General features: G+C 38.7%; 4 protein-coding genes across 4 annotated transcripts in view; 1 reads left to right on the top strand and 3 right to left on the bottom strand.

Moving 5' to 3' along the window:
• Positions 1-2,937: 2,937 nt before the first annotated feature.
• On the bottom strand, positions 2,938-6,245 carry LOC107592949 (borealin). The gene is made up of 11 exons (XM_016282538.1): positions 6,100-6,245; positions 5,870-5,970; positions 5,666-5,794; positions 5,506-5,543; positions 5,322-5,394; positions 5,172-5,236; positions 4,236-4,318; positions 4,021-4,116; positions 3,566-3,695; positions 3,397-3,483; positions 2,938-3,221 (listed from the first exon to the last, which is right to left on the bottom strand). The coding sequence occupies exons 2-11, from the start codon at positions 5,961-5,963 to the stop codon at positions 3,189-3,191; spliced, it is 828 nt and encodes a 275-aa protein (XP_016138024.1). The 5' UTR covers positions 5,964-5,970; positions 6,100-6,245; the 3' UTR covers positions 2,938-3,188.
• A 45-nt stretch (positions 6,246-6,290) lies between these two features.
• Positions 6,291-8,019, top strand: LOC107592951 (uncharacterized protein C1orf109 homolog). The gene is made up of 4 exons (XM_016282540.1): positions 6,291-6,859; positions 6,933-7,112; positions 7,228-7,346; positions 7,900-8,019. Exons 1-4 carry the CDS (start codon positions 6,591-6,593, stop codon positions 7,938-7,940), a joined length of 609 nt encoding a protein of 202 aa, XP_016138026.1. The 5' UTR covers positions 6,291-6,590; the 3' UTR covers positions 7,941-8,019.
• A 1,353-nt stretch (positions 8,020-9,372) lies between these two features.
• LOC107592950 (claudin-4-like) lies at positions 9,373-11,917 on the bottom strand. The gene has a single exon (XM_016282539.1). The coding sequence runs from the start codon at positions 10,350-10,352 to the stop codon at positions 9,666-9,668; it is 687 nt and encodes a 228-aa protein (XP_016138025.1). The 5' UTR covers positions 10,353-11,917; the 3' UTR covers positions 9,373-9,665.
• LOC107592979 (protein argonaute-4-like) overlaps positions 11,439-21,688 on the bottom strand; it is a 15,048-nt gene continuing 4,798 nt past the window's right edge. The window contains exons 2-13 of the mRNA XM_016282562.1: positions 21,015-21,186; positions 20,322-20,442; positions 20,003-20,184; positions 19,772-19,908; positions 19,537-19,671; positions 18,889-18,976; positions 18,608-18,755; positions 18,379-18,498; positions 18,103-18,231; positions 16,106-16,214; positions 14,878-15,037; positions 11,439-11,481 (exon numbers count right to left, since the gene is read on the bottom strand). Of these exons, the coding sequence (XP_016138048.1) occupies positions 11,439-11,481; positions 14,878-15,037; positions 16,106-16,214; positions 18,103-18,231; positions 18,379-18,498; positions 18,608-18,755; positions 18,889-18,976; positions 19,537-19,671; positions 19,772-19,908; positions 20,003-20,184; positions 20,322-20,442; positions 21,015-21,186 (1,544 nt within the window). The remainder of the gene's footprint in view (positions 11,482-14,877; positions 15,038-16,105; positions 16,215-18,102; positions 18,232-18,378; positions 18,499-18,607; positions 18,756-18,888; positions 18,977-19,536; positions 19,672-19,771; positions 19,909-20,002; positions 20,185-20,321; positions 20,443-21,014; positions 21,187-21,688) is intronic.

Below are 21,688 nucleotides of genomic sequence, written 5' to 3'. Positions count from 1 at the left end.
CAACATCTGTTCAATCCCATAAAGCCACAAAGTTCTTCAGCAGTGATCTTTGAATGGCACACTGAGTGGATGTAGAGCATATATGTCGTGAATGTGTGTGCTGGAGGAGGCCTGTCAGAAGCTGTTAAGCAGCAACAGGACTCAAAATGAAGATGATGTTGAACTCATACTCCTACTCTCTCCTGTAATGAGGGCAGTGCATTAATAAGCACTAATTGAATGCATTTTTACTTTGAATGCATCTTCCCAACCCTGAAGGTCAGAGACAGAGGAAGAGAGGACACTGTGGGCTGAGAGAGAGAGGGGGGGGGGGGGATAATGTGTTTCAGCTGTGATTCATTTGTTAGGTGTTTCTCTTTCTTTTTCAATGATACTGAAATAACTTTTTACAAAAAAGTTTTTAAAGCTCTTGAACTCGAATAATGACTAAACGGACCGAGATCTTTGGAAAGGAGCTGCAGTCAGCTGTTCTGCTTTGTCCTCGGACGATTCTCTGCACATCTTAGACAATGGTGTTGTATGGATACATGCACACTGCCCTCTAGTGACACACAAACACTGGCAGCCCAGTGACTGTCACATATTCAGGAATTAAAAATATTTAAATAAAATATAAACATAAATTATGAAAATAAAAACTAATTTAATTTTTTTGTTATATATATATAATCAATAAATATATTATTAATTCATAATAATTAAATCAAATAATATATGAGAATTTATTTTAAATGATTGCACCAAAAACAAGTATACACATATATAAGGGATATGTATGGACAACTACAATTTATAGTTATACGAGAGCAATATACACCAGATTAAAAATAATTAAATAAATAAACCAAATAATCCTGTTAAGATCATTTCTATAATAATGAAACTAACATGCCCATTCATATTAGAAAATAGGGGTGTGCTATATATATCGTCTACGATAATATCGTAATTGTTGTTTAAACAATATGCGATTTGACATTATCGAATTTAGATTTAGAATTCCTTCAAAATTCAAGATAAGGGGGCAAATATGCCCCCGTATGACTTTTACGTGGCTTTTATATTTATACCATCTGATATAACCTACTAGTTAATATCTCATGAGTTTTTTCTCCAAATATCAGTACGATTGCACGTCATATTTATAAAGCAGTCCAATAAACATGAAGTTGATATTAATTGTCTCACATTTTAGACACAAGTTGCTGTTTTTTTCTCTATTTCGTCAAGAAAATAGTTTCAAACAAAGCCACTTCAGAATTGTTTTGCGTCACATGACGGTGCTTCGTTACTGAATCAATCAGCCGTTTGAACGAATCGGTTGAATGAGTGACTCAATGACTCACTCATGCCGTGATTTGCCGCCACCTACTGGGGATTTTAGGTTTATATTTAAATATATTCTGCGTTGGGACGGCTCGCGGGTGATTCCCGTTTATATCATGAAGCAGAGGTTCAAACTCCAGTCTGAACACCACTGGCCACCAGCTTTGGGCTCTGCTCTCACAGAGAATATTTATTTATATAGCAAATATTACTTTAGATCAACTAGAAACAATGTTTCATTTAAAAAGTTTTATTTTGAAATGTAAGTCAATAACAATTGGCCGAAGCCAGAGCCAATGGGGAAAGTCTTTTCGCGAAGAGACCCCGCCCCATTTTGGAGGTTCTGCCCACTTTTGGAGTTCACCCCCATTTTGGAGATCTCCGGTCTGCAGTTATACCTACTTGTTTTTTCCCCCAAATTAATTTCAGATCTCACTACTGAACGTTTTGTTTTTAAAACATCAAAAACATTATTTATGCATTTGTAACTGCAGGTTAACTGCACTCATTTCCTGCATTAAACAGTCTGTGTAAATGCATCTAAATGCTACTTCAGCTTCTGTGCCACCTCTGTATTGCAAACACAAATTTTGTTGGTATTGATGTCATTTGATTGGTAGCCCTATAGTGTCTTATTTGATTGATTACATTTAAGAATTTGACACAAAAGATGATGTATACATTTAATTAGGTAAAAAAATTGGCCTTATAAAGGTAAAAATCAACTTCAACTTATTGGAAATGTTCATTTCTGTTACTCCTGCAAACTATAACCACCGCACAGAATATGAAGAATATTAAAAGCTTTGGGAGACAGCTGCCCATGGCAGTCCTAATTAACCTGTCAAAAGTACCAGCACAATAACATGTTCAGCAAAATATCATCTAATTATCATTATCGACAAATAACAAATGTATTTTCTGGAATTTATTGCACACCCCTATTATTAGAGAAAACATACTCAACTTTATTTTTACAGACCATAGGCCTATTGGCTTTCCATTTGGCATGACTCAAGATGAATATGGCTGTGAACTACTAAGGTATTCACAATAATTCAGTAAATGTTCTCCCCAACCGGCTTCACACAGCAGCCAGGAGGACTGGCAATGTTTTTCTTTTTCATGAGCTTGGAGCCAATTTCACTTGAAACTTAACATCAGTCCACCTGACAATGTTTTATTCTGCAACCACCAGAGGGCAAGCTAGTTTAAGCAATACTATAGAACAGGTGCGGTCTTTATCTCTAGGCTGTTAATTTAAAAATATGTATATTTTAGAACGGATCAGAAATTTATCACGTGTACATTCAAATGTGCCAGTGAAGGACTGGAATATCAAAGATTAACAACTTACATTCTCTTTGTATGATGGATACACCTTTTTGGTGGTTTTTTTTTAATCTCTTTTCAGAGCCTGAGAGCTCCTAGTTACCATATACTTAAATATTCAGAAAAAAACTCCTTTGTTTTTGGGTGAATTATCCATTTCAGATGGATCCAGTTCATACACATTGATGCAGCCTCTCTCGGTTTCTCAAGTTATCTTAAAATAATATCTCAAACATACGCAAGGAAAAGCAAGAGACAGCAGGGATGTGGAATCAGGGTCTTTTTAAGAGTCATATTTACAAAAGGCAGTACAACACAGATTATGAGCACTACAACTAATCTTATTTACATTTACCTTTTAAAAGCTAATGGGAATGAAACCATAGCAAATATTGAAAACATGGAAGAAAAACAAATAATCAACATGGTTATAATACAAAAATAAAAAGGGAAAGAATACGAGTACACAATGTTGATGTTTGAAGGGATATTACAATGCAGTTTGCTGTACAAAACTGGAGAAGGGGCGTTCAGTTTGTTCCACAAAGAGTCGTGAGACGATTCTGCATTAGAAAAAAAAAAAAATATATATATATTTATTTCAGTTTCTGCCTATTTAAAAGGTGGGATCACTATAAAAACAGTTTACATTTAAAGTACATTTAATTTCAAATCAATTCAGTAAAAAAGCCATGCCTTCCTGGTAGTTCCATTAAGAATTAACACAGCAACACATACCTGCAGGTTTCTGATACTGCGTAGGGCCTTCTCATCCAGCTGACTCAGATCCACAGAGTCCATTTCACTGGCCAGCAGCTGAATGCACTGAAATAATAAAGAACATATGTCATGTATGCATACATAGACAATGTGCTTTGCTCCATTAGTAGCAGTAGCAATCACCTACCTCTCCGTTTCCAATGGGGACACTAATGACAATGTCTTCTCCACTGCCAGCAATAGGTGAGCCGTTAACGGACAGGCTGAACACCTTCTCCCGGTGACGTGCAAGTCTCAATGCTGGAGTCTTGGGCAATCTGACAGAAAAAAAACAAAAAATAGACATTTACACAAATAGTCCTTAGAAAAATGTCACGATTCAGACAATTTTTTATTTTTTTTTACAAAGTTTGGGAACCATTTTTAAATTATCTGGACCTTGGGGATGCAAAAATTGTTCGGATTACATATGGGGACTATGTAATGCCAAGTTTATTTTGATATACTGAAATGGGATCTTGTAGATTGAGACGTTTTTTTTTTGTAAATGTGTAATTTGTTCAAGTCAATAAATATTTTAAAACGTCATGAATATTCAGCGATCACAATCAAAGCCATATAATGTCATGTGCAAGTATTTACCTTGGGTCAAAGCGTGGTGTGATGAGCGGAGTGGCGCCAATGATTGAAGACTCAAGTAAACTTCTAGCAGGGGTGATCAGAGGCTTTCTAGTAGACCTGTGCACAAAAAGCAAACATGAATTCAGACTCTACAAGAACAACACATTGGGATTCTGAGGCAACAGTGTTAGGACAAAATCTGTGTTTAATATTAGCTGATTGTATAGTTTCTCTACCTTTGGATAGTGTTGCCCTGTTTGCTGATGGAGAGCGCTCTGGCCTTCTTGGATGTAGAAGGTGCCTTCTTTGATGCTTTCTTCTACATTAGACATTGAGGAGAGAAAGAGAGTCAGGCTCCTGTACACATAAACAGAGGACCAATTTTCTCAAGGACCCTTGAAAATTACAAACCATTTTCTTGAACACAACTAACTGTAGATCAAACAGCAGAATAAGGCGCTAGCAACACAAAGGTTATTTACATTTACATTACATTTAGCAGACACTTTTATCTAAAGCGACTTACAAATGAGGACAATAAAAGCAGTCAAACTAACAAAAGAGCAACAATATATAAGTGCAAATGACAAGTCTCGGTTAGCCTAACGCAGTACACATAGCAAGGTGCGTGTATGTATGTATGTATGTATGTATGTACATATATATATATATATATCACACAAAGAAAAACAAGTAGATAGAATAGAAAAATTAGAATAGAGAGTTAGTGTTTGTTTTTGGTTGTTTTTTTAAATAAAGAATTAAAAAAAGATAAATATAGATAAAGTAGAATTAAAATAGAATAGAAAGTGTTAGAGTTAGAGGGTCAAATAAAACTTATGCATGGAAAATACATGAACTGAAACAATGTATACAGTGAATGCAATGCAAGCTGCTTTGGATAAAAGCTTCTGCCAAATGTATAAATGTAAACTTGGGACTGCACTGCCTTCAAAATGTCCTAATTAGACATTTGAAAGTGGTAATCCTGATTTTAGATGGAATATAAACATGTCGCATATTTTTACATTTATTTCTTGAGGCTCAACGAGTTTTCCACTGCTACATAGTGACAACATGACAATCACATGCGTTCATCTAGTCAATACAATAACTTCAACATGATTTTAATGCCCTACTTGGTAGATTACAAGGACCATACTACTACAAACCTTCTTCACCATAGACTTGAGGGGTGCCATGTTTTCATCCTCTGAGTTTGTACCATTCTTGGCTTCTGTAAATGAGGTGAAAGTGGGAAAATCAGCTTCAAAATTATAGGCAAGGAGGTTTTACAAGCTGACAGAGGATGCAAAATGTACCTTTGGCACCAAACTTGGGAATCACATGATTCTCGGCAATAGCAAGCTCCACTTGAGCAGCTTCCTCCCTCACCTGAACAGAGAGAAGACTTTACATCAAGACCAGCAGTGATCGATTTAACAATATTGAGGAGTTTACAACATGTAAAAGGTATGGCCAAACAAACACGTTTAATGCAAGTACCTTTGAATCATCCACTGGTGACTTTGGCTTCTCTATATCTGAAGGTTCAAATGAGAACTGTATTTATGTACGATATTCATTCCTATGCTATTTTACCACATATTACCAGACACTACATGGACTATTTGTCAAAACGGTGCAACTGACATATATGACTTACTGCAGTACTCGATCCAGTTCAGTTTCCTCACTGCCATGGGAAGCTTTATCAGAGCGGTCTTGTAAAGGTTGTCTGCATCTTTCAGAAGATTGTTCGTCTTCTCCTTCAGTCTTTCAACAATGGTATGCACTACAAACAAAGAATAAAGCTTTCAAAATATGGACACATATACTTACGTATTCAGACACTAGCGACAAATTTTACCTTCATCGTCAAAATCAAGCAAAAAAGCTTCCAGTTTCGGCATTTTGGGATTCTTCCTGTTTTTAGCATTCTGAGTGCGTTTTCTTGGTGCCATGGTGAACCTGAAAAACAAACACGATGAATTCCTTCAAACCCACGGCGAATACGCTCATATATATTTAAGTACATGGTACATATCTAGTTAAATCAATCGTTTTAAACTCATTTAAAGAACATTAATATTTTCTTACTCTAATAACCCGGTCTATGTTGAAACTGTTTTTCTCACTGCAGCGGTTAGGAAGAGCCTTTTCAAATTTAACGCTACAACGCCATTAAGCCAATCAGCACGCAGCTTTGACTGTCGTTTAGTAAATACGCTCCGTGCTCTGACCAATAAGATATCGTCCCTCTTAAAAGAAGAATCTGGCCAATGGTTGAGAGTTTTACTCTCACGGCTAAAGAAAGAAACAAGCGGATTGGTGGATGATGAGACATTTTCCCGGAAGAAGCTCATCGCTGGATTATTCACATGTACTTTTACAAAGGAAACTGGAATATTTTTGTATACGCTCTCACAGATGTGATTTGTGGTTTATCAGATACATTTAAATATTGGCGGGGTGTGATTAATATTAGAGTTTTTAAATAGATATTTTAAATTCATTTGTCGTATGAATCCTCTGTAAAAGAACGTAGTTCACAGTGGTTCTCAAGTTCTGCCACTGAAGGATTTAAAAAAATGTCCAGTGCTGTTTTGTTATCATTGCACCAACAACTGAAAAAATGCTTTGAGACGTTAAAAGCGAATAAAAGCGTTTGGGACAGTGAATTAGCTGAATGTAAACCCCTCGTGAGCTCTCTTGGAAACCTTGCAGTGCAGCTGAAGGCATTGAAAAGCGTTCAGATTGCAAACACACCTCTCGCCAGTTTCCCTAGTTTACAAGAACGCCTTCATTACAAACTGTCACTGGCTGTGGATGCAGTTCTGGGAAAACTAGCTGAGAAAATGTGAGTCCTGTTAGATTATCATTTTAATGCACATAAAAACCAATGCTTCATTTAATTTTGTCTTTATTTCCAGGGATGCTCTTCAGAATGTGCGGGATGCCATCAGTCAACAGGTGACGGCTGTTTTCCAGTTCTATGAGAAGAACACAGACACTCTTGACATTGCTGGTTGTGTCTCCAGATCAGCCATCTGTCCCTCCATCTCAGACATGTTAGAGTGGCTTCAAGATGCAGATCGCTATTACCGCCTACAGTATCCTTTAAGTCACATTCCTCATGACCACTGTTGGCATCTATGTTATACTTCATCTATCTCTGTGTTTGGTACATGCATTATTGTGCAGTGAATCCTCAATTTATCTGGTTAGATTAGTGCAAAGAAGGAACCTTCTGCAGACGCTGACACCCAATGACCTTACGTTAATGGAAACGGCACCAAAGAAATGGGAATCTCTACGTTCAGCTACTGGAGAGGAGAGAATTGCAGGTATTTCCCCTTTTCCTAGAATAGATAAGGTTACACTCTTTGGCCCCATTTTCACCTGGTATTAATGTCTGTCTTGGGTGATCTGATTACAAGTGGTTGGAACGTAAAACGGGCATAAACAGCGGTCCAGAATATTTTGTGATGCTGTCACTCCCTTCTTATCACAAGTGGCCATAAAAAACACATTCAATATGTTGATACCAGGTGTAAACGGAGAATTTGATACCGTGCAATTGTTTGGCTGCATCTATTAATCATGCTTTTTTTGTTGTAAAGTGACATTTTATAAGAGTCACAAATTAGAATGTATGTGCATGTAATGTATACAAATTAATATGTTGATACCAGGTGTAAACGGAGAATTTGATACCGTGCAATTGTTTGGCTGCATCTATTAATCATGCGTTTTTTTGTTGTAAAGTGACATTTTATAAGAGTCACAAATTAGAATGTATGTGCATGTAATGTATACAAATATATGCAATGTATAATAGTAAAATGAGAGATTTTGGTTTCTAAATATATATTTTGGGTTCATGTTTTTGTGTTTTAGATGCATTGTGTCAAGTATCATTCTTCATGGAGACTGAATGAATGTCAGCTGTGTTATCAAGAAGTCATTTCCACATCCTGTGTTGGCTGTTCTCAGTATGTCAACGAAGGATCCTTTACACAAAAAAGAGAGACAGTGGTATGGTAATGGTGGAACTCAGACTCCTGGATTCATTTTTTGTTTTGGCCATTAGCTTGACAAAGACTGAATATCAGTATCATTGTAAGAGCAGTGCTCTATTTTAAAAATGTGGTTATTTAATTTATGCATTTTATTCTTTATATTGATAAAACGATTGCACTGTTGGTGAATGTATGTCACATCACGTGTCTTTTTATTTTTTTCTCAAATGGTTCAGGTTTACACAGTTTTAATTGATAAATACAGAGAAATCACAATGAACACAGCAATCAGACATACCGAGTGTGGGTGTACTGTTTCTAAGGACAACAGTGGTAAGCTGTCATTTGCCTACAAGGCACAAGATAGATAAAAAAAAACACTGCAAAATGGGCCTAAGAGTTAATACTATTGGACTAAAAAAACAAAGTCTAATCAAAATGTGGTTAAAAACTAATCTAAATATAGTACTCATAAATATTTGAATACCTGAAGGAACACTTCATACGAGAAAATACAGTAAAAGGCAGAGAGTGACAAACAATAAGGCAAAGAAAATGTTTCTGAAAATCTTGGACCCACTGCAATACTACTAGAATATTACTACTCAAACTCTGTGTTCCTAATTCTAGATACTAGACCAGGGGTGTCCAAACTCGGTCCTGGAGGGCCGGTGTCCTGAAGAGTTTAGCTCCAACCCCAATTAGACACACCTGAACCAGCTAATCAAGCTCTTACTAGGCATATTAGAAACTTAAAGGCAGGTGTGTTGAGGCAAGTTGGAGCTAAACTCTGCAGGCCCTCCAGGACCGAGTTTGGGCACCCCTGTACTAGACTGTCTTTAATTAAAGGTGCACTCAGTAAATTTTTCCACATTAAAACCCTTAACCCTGAAGAAATGAATAATACTTTTAACAAATGAAAAATAATGTACACTAAGGCCTACTGAAGCAAACTGAGATCACATGACCAGCTGTGCTTTACAATTCAGAGTTCAGTTAAAGCTTAAGTGTGTCATTCTTTCCAATGTTTGGGATGAGACTATAAATTTTTCAGTGGTAAATGACAATCCTTATTTGTCCAATTCTGTTTTTGCTAGTGGTACAGAAACGACATACTTTAAAGCTACAAATTCAAAGGTGAAATGTATAATTACTGCTCCACTAGTGTCACCAAACAGAATTTCAAAAATAGAAACTTGTCAAACACTCCTGTTTACAAAGTAATAGTCCCACTTCAAACTCGCAGCATTGGTTGTGCCACTGTTGCACTGAAAAATAGCAGATTGCAATTCCATTTTGGTGCCACTAGTGGTGCAGAAATGACATTTTAAAAAATAAAGCTTTACAAACATAAAAATATATCCAAACGAAAGCAAACCAAACAATATAACAGTAAGTACATTATGTATATTACAGACAACATAATGAAGGAGCCGTAGTCAACAGCAGCAATGTGTCCGATGTATGAGCAATGAAAGAAAAGGAGCAGATAAATGGGACTTCAAATGGCAAACGTGGACATGATTGCCACAGTGACAATGACACAAAATGCATCTGTCCATTGAAACAAAAATTACTGAGTGCACATTTAATCATTATCCCTGTTTAGCCACACCTTCCCACATTTGCTTTAATTTATCTTTATCATACATACTCCTTAAGAGGCAGGGTACTGGTGGTGATTGACTTCGGCGGATCTGGAGCAGAAGGCCTTGAATTTGCTAAACTACGACCTATGTACCCACGTCTGTACCCTCCTCTCTCGATGTGTGGACAGGTACTACTCAGCACCGCCCCGCTGATCATAAGAATCACTGCTGCTGCCCATCCCAGGTAAATGGCCTGACCCAGCTCCTGCTTGTGCTGGAGGGGAACATTGGGGTTGTAGAAGTCCTGCACCACAGTGTTCGCTGTCCAGGAAACCGGCACTAGGATGCACAGGCCCGTCAGGATGAAGAGCACCCCACCGGACAGCGCTATGCCAGCCTTGGCATGGCGATCATCCCCGGCACAGGTGGTGCACTTCATTCCACAGCAAGAAACGGTGCAGGACAACCAGCCCAAGAAGATAGCAATGCACATCAGTGCCCGTGCTGCCTGGATATCAGGCGGTAGAGCCAGCATGGAGTCGTAGGTCTTACACTGCATATGGCCAGTGGTCTGGTAGATGCAGTTCATCCAGATGCCCTGCCAAACAATTTCGGAGGTCAAGATGTTGCTGCCTATGAAGGCCGTGACCTTCCACTGGGGCAGTGCAGTCACTGCTATAGCCATCACCCAACCTGTCACAGCACAGGTGAAGCTGATCAGCTGCATACCTGTGTTCACCATCTCGCCACCCTCTGAGTACCACGCCTCCTCGGGCCACAACCTCGACGACACTTTTCCGCTTGCAGGTGCTCCAACTATAGATAATAGCTTCAGCCCTCCTTGCCTACAGAGGTCGGCACGTTTGTCAATCCTTAGCAAGAAGTCTAGGTCAGTCCTTCTTTGAAAGTTCCTTGCCAGACCTCTCGGTTTTGTCTTTTTCAAATTTCTCAAAGCAAAGTTTTGTTCAGGTGCATGCTAGTCCGTTTTTTGGTCTCATCACATTTGCAAATCCTCCGCAAAAAGTCTTGGTCAGTCCTCCTTAAAAAGATCCTTGCCAGACTTCTCAGTTTTGTCTTTCAAATTTCTTGGAACAAAGTTTTGTTCAGCCGCATTCTAGTCCATCTTTTGGTTTCTCGGACAGTCGTGCTCACTTTCGTCTGGTCTTTCTTTGAAGTGATGAATAATTAAAGAACTGCTGGCACTTGTCTCAACTCACCCACATGGGATTGATTGAACTTCAGTAAGGGCACCACCATCACAGGCTACATCCAGATGGTAGAAGTTGGTCTTGCACCACTGTAAAGTGGTGTGGACTTGTCTTCTCTGTAAAGAAAGATCTACTCTTATTGCAGGGACATGTGTCTCTGTTGCCACCCAGTCCGGTGTTGCCTTACCCAAACAGGTCACACCGATTGAATTTGATACCGTGACATAGATGCAGTGGCTGTCAAAGATGCATTACTTCCAAGCACCCAACAAATGTCAAACAGAACCAAAACTAGAGTCTGAACGATGGCAAAGGCCTTCGTAAATGATCCACAATTAAAAAGAAACATTCTTCAGATGTGACACCTGTGCGAATAGATGCCAAAAGTAAAGACGTTGTCCTCATTCAAGCTCTTTAGCTTTGGTGCTCTTATAGAGAAGAGGATCGTATCGAGAGCAGACACAAAAAGAAGTGCTGTGCTTCAGGACACTTAGGCAAAGACAAAAGCAATGTCCTGTTCCCTGCAACAAAACCTTCACGGGTTGGTTGCTTGCTGTCAGAGTAGCGATCGCCTATTGGGCAGGCCGATAACCCTTACAGGTGTTGCAAGTATGCCAGTCTCATCCACCTTTAGAGACACTGTCGAGCAAAGCCACTCTCATCCTGAAAGGAAAACAGCGGATGGCAGGATATAAAGGGAGACGGCGCAAGACAGAGGAGGGAGGGCGAGAGTGCTGTCTGCTAGCAGATCAATTAACACAAAGACAATCTAGGGGCTGTCAACAATACGCTTCAAAACATTCAGCGCTTTTGAAGAGACACTGCAAAGAGTGCTTACCCTTTTCCTTTATGAGACTGTTTTGACGAAGAAATTGCTTTATAAGAGTGGGCTTGAGAAGGTGTTTGCTGTTGTGGGAAATTCTGAGGGCGACTGTGATGACTAACACCAAAATCCTCACACTAGTATACCAGTCCATTTTTTGTGATGGAGAACATCAGTAATCTGCTTCCTCTCAAAACTCTTCAGTATAACAGCATTTTAGGCAGAAGTGTGAATTTACACGTCTGTCAAGTTGTAAAGGGATACTTTACAAAAGGTACAAATGATCTGATTACAGCAATATAAGGTTACCTTGCGAGGTGATTAAAATGAATTGATAGTGTTGTTGTTTTTGGGCAGACTTACTGTAACTTACATTTTAAAATATAATTATTTGATAAAGAGACTACTACCACGTTATTTCAAATGGCTTCATTGTTTTTATGTCGGTTTGCCCTTTTCCTTTGTCTCATCCTTCTCCATAACATGCAAACGTTAGTATCTGAGGTGATGAATTAAATATTACAGCTACAAGATCTCTGGTTTAAGTTTCCTTTCTCTTGTGGCTGCCTCTCCTTGGCAACAGTGGTCATGACAACAGCATAGAACACAGGAAATGAGAGTGAGTACACAAACGAGAGAAAGAGAGCAGATGAATGAGTGATGGCCCACAATGAAGCTCAAGTGTAATTCAACAATCATACAGCGTTTGAAACGGCAACCTGTATAATAATAAAAAAAAAAATCATGCTCTCTTTAAAGGGGACAGAGAATGGGTTAAAAAAAAGTTAAGAGGTAATCCTTGTGTAGCGGACCCTTGGGGCCCACCACATGCAGAGAGGAAGTGCATGTGTGGAGGTGCCACCAGGGCGGCGCCACAGCACTGGAGAGCCCAAGAGCAGAAGGAACAAGACCATGGGTAAAAGGGCTCCTCATCAGCATGAGGATGGAAAGAAAGGTTGAGGAGGTCAGTCTTAGCGGCCCAGTGATTGAAGAAAGTACCTCGTTTGGGTTGGAGCTCCCAAAGACCAACATCCTCACCCCTTCAGCCCCCAAATCGGTCCCTCATCAGAGTTGGTGACATTTCTGGAGAAATTTTTAAAATCTTGTAAAAGAGACCGGACAACATCGCTACTCAAAACAGTCTCACTGTATTGATTTACGCATAAAAAAAAAAATCTGCGCCATAAATATTTTATAAGAGATTAGAACAATACTCTGGCATGCAGGCGAGCACAGTTTAAATTTGAAAATTTTCCACATAGCCTAAAGAGCTAGTCCACCATATGCACATTCCCACTGATTGATACAAGCAAAATAAGTACATAAACACAAATGGCAATAGGAATCCAACCAACAGCCACATTGACAAAAAGTATTACAGCTTTTAAATTGTTCTAGATTTTGGGTTATATTGCTTTGCAATGATATCATGTTAAAAACTGGAATTAAATGTCAACAATTTAGTGAAAATGCCTAAAAAGGACACACACACACACACACTACGTGTTTTTCTCTAGAAGCTGTGACATCGAGTAAACTATTTAGCATTCAATGCTTAAATCCAACTTATTGCATGTGATGCCCTTGCCCAATTCCTGTTCTTCTTTCATGGGACCAGCGTCCACGCCAACGACAGGCTGGTGCTCAAACTCATTTATAGCAAACCTGCTGCTTTACGGATGGTTTATTACAAAAGGGTTTTTGCAGAGCGGCCCCCCTGACGAGGCGTGCGCGCTGGAGACCCTTCAAACTGCACCGTCAGTGCCGTTCAGTCCAAAGGCAGTGCTTATGCTTGTGTGTCTTAATGTATGGTGTCCTATTTTTAATATGCAAGAGAAAGTTCATTCAGATTTATATTATAGATTCAAGTTCATATACACACACAGAAGTAATAAACAGACTATAAGTGTAAAATTCATATAACTGCTGAACATTCCCCCCAAAAAGTTGATTTGTCACTCTACTTCTTTCCATTAACTTGGTTCAGAAATGGTCTAAAACTCAAACTCTGATCAGTTCAAACTTAAAAAAAAGTTGACAAAACAAAGCATTTTGGGCCCTCATTACCAATGCCACAACGCTACAAGAATTTAAGCTGTATAAAAAAAAAATGTTAAAAAATCTCTCCATTTACAACCACAATGACTCCTGGATCAATTAATTATGCGACCGATTTGCAAACAACTGATCAATATCAACATTAAGAACAAGAACAACGATTATCTACTCTAACAAACTGTTAAAGTTTACCACACTTAGTTCAAAAGATTTCCATTTCTAATAAATGCAGTTTCTGAAATGTTCTATTAAATCTTATCACAAAATATTAGGTTTACATGCACAACTTTTGCATCAATCGGAATGAGTTTCCCCGCTGTTTGTGCATAACCATTCTTCTACACAGTTTCTTTATTTGTTTTAAACAGCAGATTAATATTTATCCATTTCTGGTCATAATTTGGCGACAATGAGCACATAAACCACTGTGCCGTGCAGCTTATATTTATCAAGCAGTAAAAACACTCCTCCCGCAGCCAAAATTAGTTGTCTGTGGATGAGAATCCAAAACAGGAACTGGTGGGACGCTGAGTGAAAGGAGTTTTTAAAATAACGAGACACTCATTTATACAACATGAAGAACAGCTCGTTCTGTGCGTCATGTGTTATATGCTATTTCTGCATCATTGCAGTCCTTTCAGTTTTCAATCCGATCAAGTGTTTACATGCACTCTCAGTCATATTAGAAAAGGAATAAACCATCCCTTTCAATCTGATAAAAATTTCATTCAGATCGAACTCAATCGGATCGATTAAAGTGTTTACATGAAGGCTTTTCAGTCTGATTGAGCCATCAATCCGATTACTAACAGATTATTTGGGTGCTTGTAAACGTAGCCACTGAAGACAGGAGTGCGAAAAAAAAAACTTAATGCTGTATATTGAGCAGTGGACAACGTTAAATCCATATATGAGATACATATCTGAGGAAAAATGCATTGTTGGTCGGCGCCACCTAGTGTGCAGGCGTGAATTAGCAGAAGGCGACCAAACGTTTCGCGTTCGGTGTGAAAGCACTGTTCGTCGGTGAGTCGCCTCGCTTTTTCAAATTGCGCTCAGTGTGGAACGGCTTTAAGATGCATGTATGTGTGTATGTGTGTGTGTGTATATTCACTTCAAATAATTTGGTACCAAATCTTTTCGTTTTCTTTTTTCTTTTCTTCTTTTCCAAATCCCACCTTTGATGTGGCACCAGCACATTGTTGATGCCTCCTAGTTTGGCGTTGATCTTCAGACAGAGATTGGACAGCGTCTGAGGGGACGTCTTCACCACATTCTTCACCTGAACGCACTGAGTGGCCATTCCCAGCAGAGTATCTCCCACACGCTTCACTTCCGCTGGAGGCACAAAACCACTTTAGTATCACAGGGCTGGGCGATATGGCCAAAAAAATTATCACAATTTTTTTCATACCAGTCGATATCAATAATTATCACGATACCCTTCAAATCTTTATTACTTTCAAGTTTAAAGGTAGATTTTTGCTCCTAAGTGAAAGTTGTAGAAACCAGACATGACAGAACATGACAAACACTTCATGTTTTTTAATTCTTTACACTCTTCCAGTCATTTTTCCTTAAAATAAATATATTAATAGAAAAATGTATTTCTTAGTTTCTGCATGTTCTAATGAGGAGTGATATTGTTTCAAATCATGAAACAGGTTTGTATTGCCTGACTTTGATGCTGTGTATCTTCAGCACAGTTTGCAGTGCAGGCTGCAATATTAATATTATTAAATTTTTTGTCTCTTAGAAATGCACATTTGACAGTAACTTGAGTTGACACTAGTAGTAGCTTGAGTCAGGATGCAGATGTCAATTTATTCATTATCAAAACAGTTCATAATCAAAAACAGTAACATCTCATTTTTATATGGTGAAATTTCATTATTCTGACTGTTTGAGGGTTTTTTGTGATTAAAATTAACCATTGGTCTTCCATAATTGCATACATTTAGATCAGGATAACCACAGTTAAAACCAAACATATAGCATGCTCAATACCATGTTAAAATGTAACTACATGGTTTCTAAGTATTTTTATGAAAAACAGTCTAAATATATTTAGTGCACAAATGCTGTAGCTTAAATCACAAAAAATACTGTAATTATATTCTATATAGATTTAATACATGTCTACATTAATAACATAATAAAATACCATATCCCACATTTCTTCCACAATACCACGGCACAGTTAGTGTTACTACAGTAAATCCATGGTAAATGATGGCAATTTACAGATTGAAAAGCCTTCTGACTGTATCATTGTGCACAGTGTTTCTCCTGTTTGTCAGCGCCGTTTCATCTGGCTTTAAACTAGTTTAAATCATGACTAAATGGGTGTTCTTTGCTGAATTCATGCACTTCACACTGGATCTTACAGCGCTGTTTAGTGTCGGCAGGCTACGGCCCACACCTTGATCTCTATACCCGCATAAAACTGCTTTCCTCTCATGTCCCAGACACCCTGATTGGGTGTGGCCACAGTTTTGTTCTGGGGAGAGAGTCCCTACACTCTTAGTGAATCTCTCATTCTCATCACGAGATACACATTCTACCCAATACCCTCCACCAAAACCAACCCCACCCAACTCTAGCAGGCCTGGGCTAATAGCAGAAAGTAGACTGCAGAAAAGACCCACCGCCAACCTCCCCACTGGTTAAACACAGAATGTTTTAATATTTATTTTTAGAATTTAGTCTAAAAATGCAGTACAAATTAGCTGTAAAGGTTAAGCATGAAGCAAGTAAATTAATGCAGTAACAAAAATAAATCATTAATTCGAGGATTGCATCTGAAATATCAATACAGGTGTTATTTGAATTGAATACAAAAAAGAACTGCTCCAGTGTTCAGGCGTATCAAATACTCTTAAAGGTCCACAATAACAATTTTACAATTAACGGTTTAAATACAATGAAAAAAATACAACATTATATTTGATTAAATTTAATATAATATAATATGAAAGGCCCTGAAGACTGGAGCATCTGAAAATACATTAAGAAAAAGCACTCATAACAAGCACACAAGCAAGATGTTAGAGATAATAGTAACTCAGAATTTTCAGTCGAGCTCATTAACAAAATAATTACAGCGATAATATTGACTGCTCTCATATTTAATACATAGTATAAGTCAGTGACAGTGAGTGAAATTTAGTAGCAAACACACGAGGTTGCATCTCTTTACATACAACAGTTTCGCCAACTTAACCAAAACAACTGGTACTGTTTGCAAAGAGAGAGCAATCCCCCAAAGGGTTGTTATCTTACAGGAATGAAGATAAAACTCTACCGGTAGGTTAATTTTAAACAAGAAAAAAAAAAATCACAATTGTTAGATGAACAATGATGATACTTCTCTACACATGAGAAAGATCTCATTTTAACTTCCACAAATAGATGTTTATGTACAGTTGTAGTTTTAGCAATAGCATATGGTCTATAAAATGACTAAATGAGATGTGTAGAAGTTTACAGATGTAATTATGATCTAATTGCATTAGACTTGAGTTCCTCAAGATGAGTTCCTGAGATGTTAAAGGGGTCATGAACTGAGAAATCAAAATTCCATTGATCTTTTGATAAGCGGTCATTGCACTATAAACATTCTGTAAGTTTCAGAACTCTCAACTTTCTTGTTAGTCTAAAAACAGCTTAAATTGAAGTCAATCTGCCAAAACGACAGGTTGTGGAATGTGCCGCTCTATGACGTAATAGTGTGGCTAAGCACCGCCTCCACAGAAAAAGATCAACACCTACTTCTATATCACTGCCTGTTTATCCCCATCCACCGATTCACGCATGCAGTGTAAATAATGAGAGAGTCAAATGCAGGTCTACGCAGAAACCAAATGATAAAGATGACTCCGAAGACAACAAGACGCTGTGCAGAACCAAAGTAATGGAAAAACACAGTCTTTGCATCTCCTTTCTTCTGATCCCAACATTAGGAAAGATTGGATAAACTTTCATTAATTTCCTGACCACGTCAGTAAGAACTTGGTTGTTTGATCACTTCATTTTACCGCGGATTTGTTTACAAACAAGGCACAATTCGATGCAGGGTTTTCAGAAAGATTGAAACTAAAAGACGATGCTGTGACGACTATATTGTATCCGACAGTAATGCCGCACTACAAGAGTGTGAGTAACTGTTTTGATCATGAACAAAGGCAGTTCATGATCCCTTTAAAATAGATTGGTAGGTTTTGGCCAAAGCTGCTCAGCATAATCAGTGGAGTCTGATCATCATTCCTTTGGATAGTCCATTCAACCCACGACAACACTCACACACGTACACGCATGCCATTGCTCCCAGCCCACCCGTACTCACCCTGCACCCGAGCCCCAGTACTCACCCTGCTACAGTCCCTCCCAGTGTCTGTACTCACCCGGCCCCCATACTGAAGCATGGGCGCTGGGAGGACCCGCCCGGTCACCTCTGTCATATCATTGTGAACCACAATGCCAAACTCTTTCAGGTAAGGGTCAGGCCCGCCCACCATGTTGTTGCTTTTGACCTGAGAAGATTAACAGGAGCTTAAGTGATGAATATTTTAAAACAAAGTGATTGGCTCTTTTAACCATAAGGCTGGACTTCCCTTTGTACTGTTGCCATATTGAGCATTGTGATTTCTCTCATTAATTTTTCAACAAGTGCCACTGACCAGTCTGCTGATCTCTTCCTGTCTGTCTGGGGCTGAGCGGGCCGTAGCTTTTATCATGGTTGAGGTCTGGTTATCTGTTAGTTTCTTTATACAGCGCTGTCCTGCCACTATGTTACAAACCTTTATGGAGGATACAAGACAGGATTCAACGAGTGCCAAGTCAAATCACATTCATTTCTGTATATGTGAAAGCTGGGAAAACCTTTCATATGATTGGCATGTCTCTTACCTCAAGGGGCAGATAGGTGTGCTTCTGTTCTTGCCCCACCTGGAGGCAGGGCAAGTGGGGGTATTTGAGCTGCAGGCTGTACTTTTGTTTGAAATACTGGGCAACGGTGCACTCCATAGCTTGTCCGTTCTCGAGCTGCAAAGGAAATCTACAGAAATGTGCAGAAAATAAGGAGGAAATCACTGGTGGGTATAACACAACTCCTAAATAATATTTGAAACGCTCAACCATATATTACAGGAAATTTTGCAAACGCTGATAAAAATGTAAATGGCACTAACGTCTGATGGCTGGCTGGGCGGCGTGTGACATTGCACACACGGTACTTCCTCTTCATCTGGCCGCAGTGTGTGACCTCCACTTTCAGTCCTAAACACACGATGATATTAACTCAGCAATTCACTACACAACCACAACTGAAGCAGTCTTGGCCCTTGATGTGGCGTGATGTCACTTGATGTGAAGTGACAGTAAAGATGTCACAAATTTTTTTTTTCAAATAAAAGCTGTTCTGTTGAAAAAATTATTACAGTTTCCATAAAAATATTAAGCAGCACAACTGTTTTTAACATTGATAAGTGTTTTTTGAGCACTAAATTATATTAGAAAAATTATGATGAATCACGCGACACTAAAGACTGAAGTAATGGTGGCTGAAAATTCAGCTTTGCCATCACAGGAATAAATTGTATATTAAAATATATTAAAATAGAAACCAGTGATTTTATTGTAATAATATTTCACAATAGTGCTGATTTTACTGTATATAAATGTACTGTATAATATATAAATAAATGTAGCCTTGGTGAGCATAAGGGAGTCTTCAAAAACATATAGAAATCTTACCACACCCAAACTTTTGACAGGTAGTGTAAATTAAGCTAAATGACATTATGAACCATTTTACAGCAACATGCTTCACCGCTCACCTCGGATCTCCTTGGTGAACTTGACACGTTGTGAATCTGTGAGGGGCTTGGTCTGCTCATTGATGTTCTGGATGTCCAGAACCTCACACATGAACTCAATGACAGGCTGGGCTCGGTAGAAGGCTGTAGCTGACACTGCAGTGTATGGACATTTTTTTTTTTAAGAGCAGAGTTGGGCATATTCTCAAGATGCACAAAATCAAATAGAAGAAAAGATTTGGAAGATAAAACATACCGTCTATGTTGAGCATCATGTTCCACATTGCTGGACGGACAGACTGATGGAAACCGAACCAAACCTCCCTCCCTCCTCCCAGTGGGTGGTAATACCCCTCTGGTGGTGAGAAGAAGGAACGACCTACTGGAGTGTACCTGTATCAAAAGGTGCGAAAGATGTTAGGCCAACCCAAAATTTGAGTTTTCACAACTCACATGGACAGATAGGATTTCAGAGACTGTGGCTTACCGCATGGAGGGCAGGTGACGAGTGATGACATCCAGAGCCTGTACAGAATCCTCCGGGACCTCGTTCAAATGACCAGACAGAGCTTCCAGGAGCATCTGCAGACTCACCACTGACACCCACTGCAAAGACACCTTGAAGGTCTGATCCTTCCCCTCACCTGGCAATGTCACCTCCAGATCCACCTGCATCACAGGTCAAGAACGTTTATTTTTAAAAGGAGCTTTTATTCTTGCAATTAGAAGTTAAACACAAGGATCTTGTTATATTTATTAAACATCTGGGGAAACACAAAAACTGAATTTGATCATGCTTTGGTTACCCGGTCTCTCCCGATGGGTAGTGGATGTGCCGTATACATGTTCCTCTTGCCATCATAACCAGGCTGACTGTCCCCAAAGATCTGCATCTTAAAATGTCTCACCATTGTGTCCACCACCTCTCTATAGCAATAAAACACATTTGAATACATTTCCACTGCTAGCTATATTAGCAATTTTCACAAAAAACATAAAATAAATAAATACACACACTATTGTTCAACAGTTTGGGTCCGGGTCAGTACTTTTTTTTAGGAAACGAATGCTTTTAATCGGCAAAGATGCATGAAATTGATCAAAAGTGTCAGACATTTATAATGTTACAAAATACTTCTATTTAAACATTCTATTCAAAGAATCTTAAAAAAAAATATAGCAGTTTCCAAAAAACATTAAGAATCACAACTGTTTTTAAGATTGATAAGAAGAAATGTTTCTTGATCACCAAATCAGCATATTAGAATGATTTCTGAAGGATCATGTGACACTGAAGACTGGAGTGATGGAAAATAAATATATGCAGCCTTGGTGAACATAAGAGTTAGATCAAAACTAGTTCCTTAATGACCTTGATTTTGAATGGTAGTGTAAATTAAATCTGACCGTCTGAATGCTGAAAGTGTTCAATTCAGAATATATAAATGGGTATCATTTTATTTGAAAGAAAACTATATGTCTTATCTGCTTGCACTCACCTGTTGACCCGGCGGGGTCGCTTTTCAGGCTTGATGTCAATGTCATAATGGTAGACGTCGATCTTGGGGATCTGCACCTGGAAGTGATTGGCCAGCAGGCGAATCGGCTTCCCCACCGTACCCAAGCCGGGCCGGCGTGGTGGTTGGAAGAGGGAGGTAGGGGCAGGCGGGCCTGGAAGAAAAACAATCATTTTGTTTAGATGAAGCCAAAAGACTGAACCTTAATTTAACGTAGTAGTGACTACTGACTATGATCTTATTTGGCATATACCATACACTGACGTGCCCTTTTCTTTCATGGAACAAAACAATAGGGAGAATGCCTGGCTTTCAGATTGATAAACAAACAATTTTGTTTAGATGAAGCCAATAGGCTGAATTTTCACTTAACATAGTGGTGCCTACCGACTGAGATCTAATCTGACATATACCATACACTGAAGTGCCCTTTTCTTTCATGGAACAACAATATGGAGAATGTCCGGCTTTCAGATTGATCAATGGGGAAGAACATACAATGACAGCGATACAAACAACTTAACAAGACGATGTGACATCCACTTTTAACCCACCAATGGGGTAAAAAAAAAAAAAAAAACAAGGACCAATAATATCCAATCATAAATGTCCTGCCTCCAAGCAGCCCCACACCAACGACAGCAGGGCCATATGGA

Source organism: Sinocyclocheilus grahami, unplaced genomic scaffold (assembly GCF_001515645.1).
Source record: "Sinocyclocheilus grahami isolate Dianchi unplaced genomic scaffold, SAMN03320097.WGS_v1.1 scaffold161.1, whole genome shotgun sequence".
Classification (NCBI taxonomy): Eukaryota; Metazoa; Chordata; class Actinopteri; order Cypriniformes; family Cyprinidae; genus Sinocyclocheilus; species Sinocyclocheilus grahami.
This window is presented reverse-complemented; position numbering and strand designations above follow the sequence as displayed.

Excerpts from the sequence above, each read along its gene's own strand:
- LOC107592949 (XM_016282538.1), bottom strand. The coding sequence starts at position 5,963 with ATGGCACCAAGAAAACGCACTCAGAATGCTAAAAACAGGAAGAATCCC. Across the intron at positions 5,544-5,665 it reads GAACTGGATCGAGTACTGCA|ATATAGAGAAGCCAAAGTCA; the intron begins GTAAGTCATATA and ends TTGAACCTTCAG. Across the intron at positions 3,484-3,565 it reads TCCCCATTGGAAACGGAGAG|TGCATTCAGCTGCTGGCCAG; the intron begins GTAGGTGATTGC and ends TTATTATTTCAG.
- LOC107592951 (XM_016282540.1), top strand. The coding sequence starts at position 6,591 with ATGTCCAGTGCTGTTTTGTTATCATTGCACCAACAACTGAAAAAATGC. Across the intron at positions 7,113-7,227 it reads GATCGCTATTACCGCCTACA|ATTAGTGCAAAGAAGGAACC; the intron begins GTATCCTTTAAG and ends TTATCTGGTTAG. Across the intron at positions 7,347-7,899 it reads TGGAGAGGAGAGAATTGCAG|ATGCATTGTGTCAAGTATCA; the intron begins GTATTTCCCCTT and ends TTTGTGTTTTAG.
- LOC107592950 (XM_016282539.1), bottom strand. The coding sequence starts at position 10,352 with ATGGTGAACACAGGTATGCAGCTGATCAGCTTCACCTGTGCTGTGACA.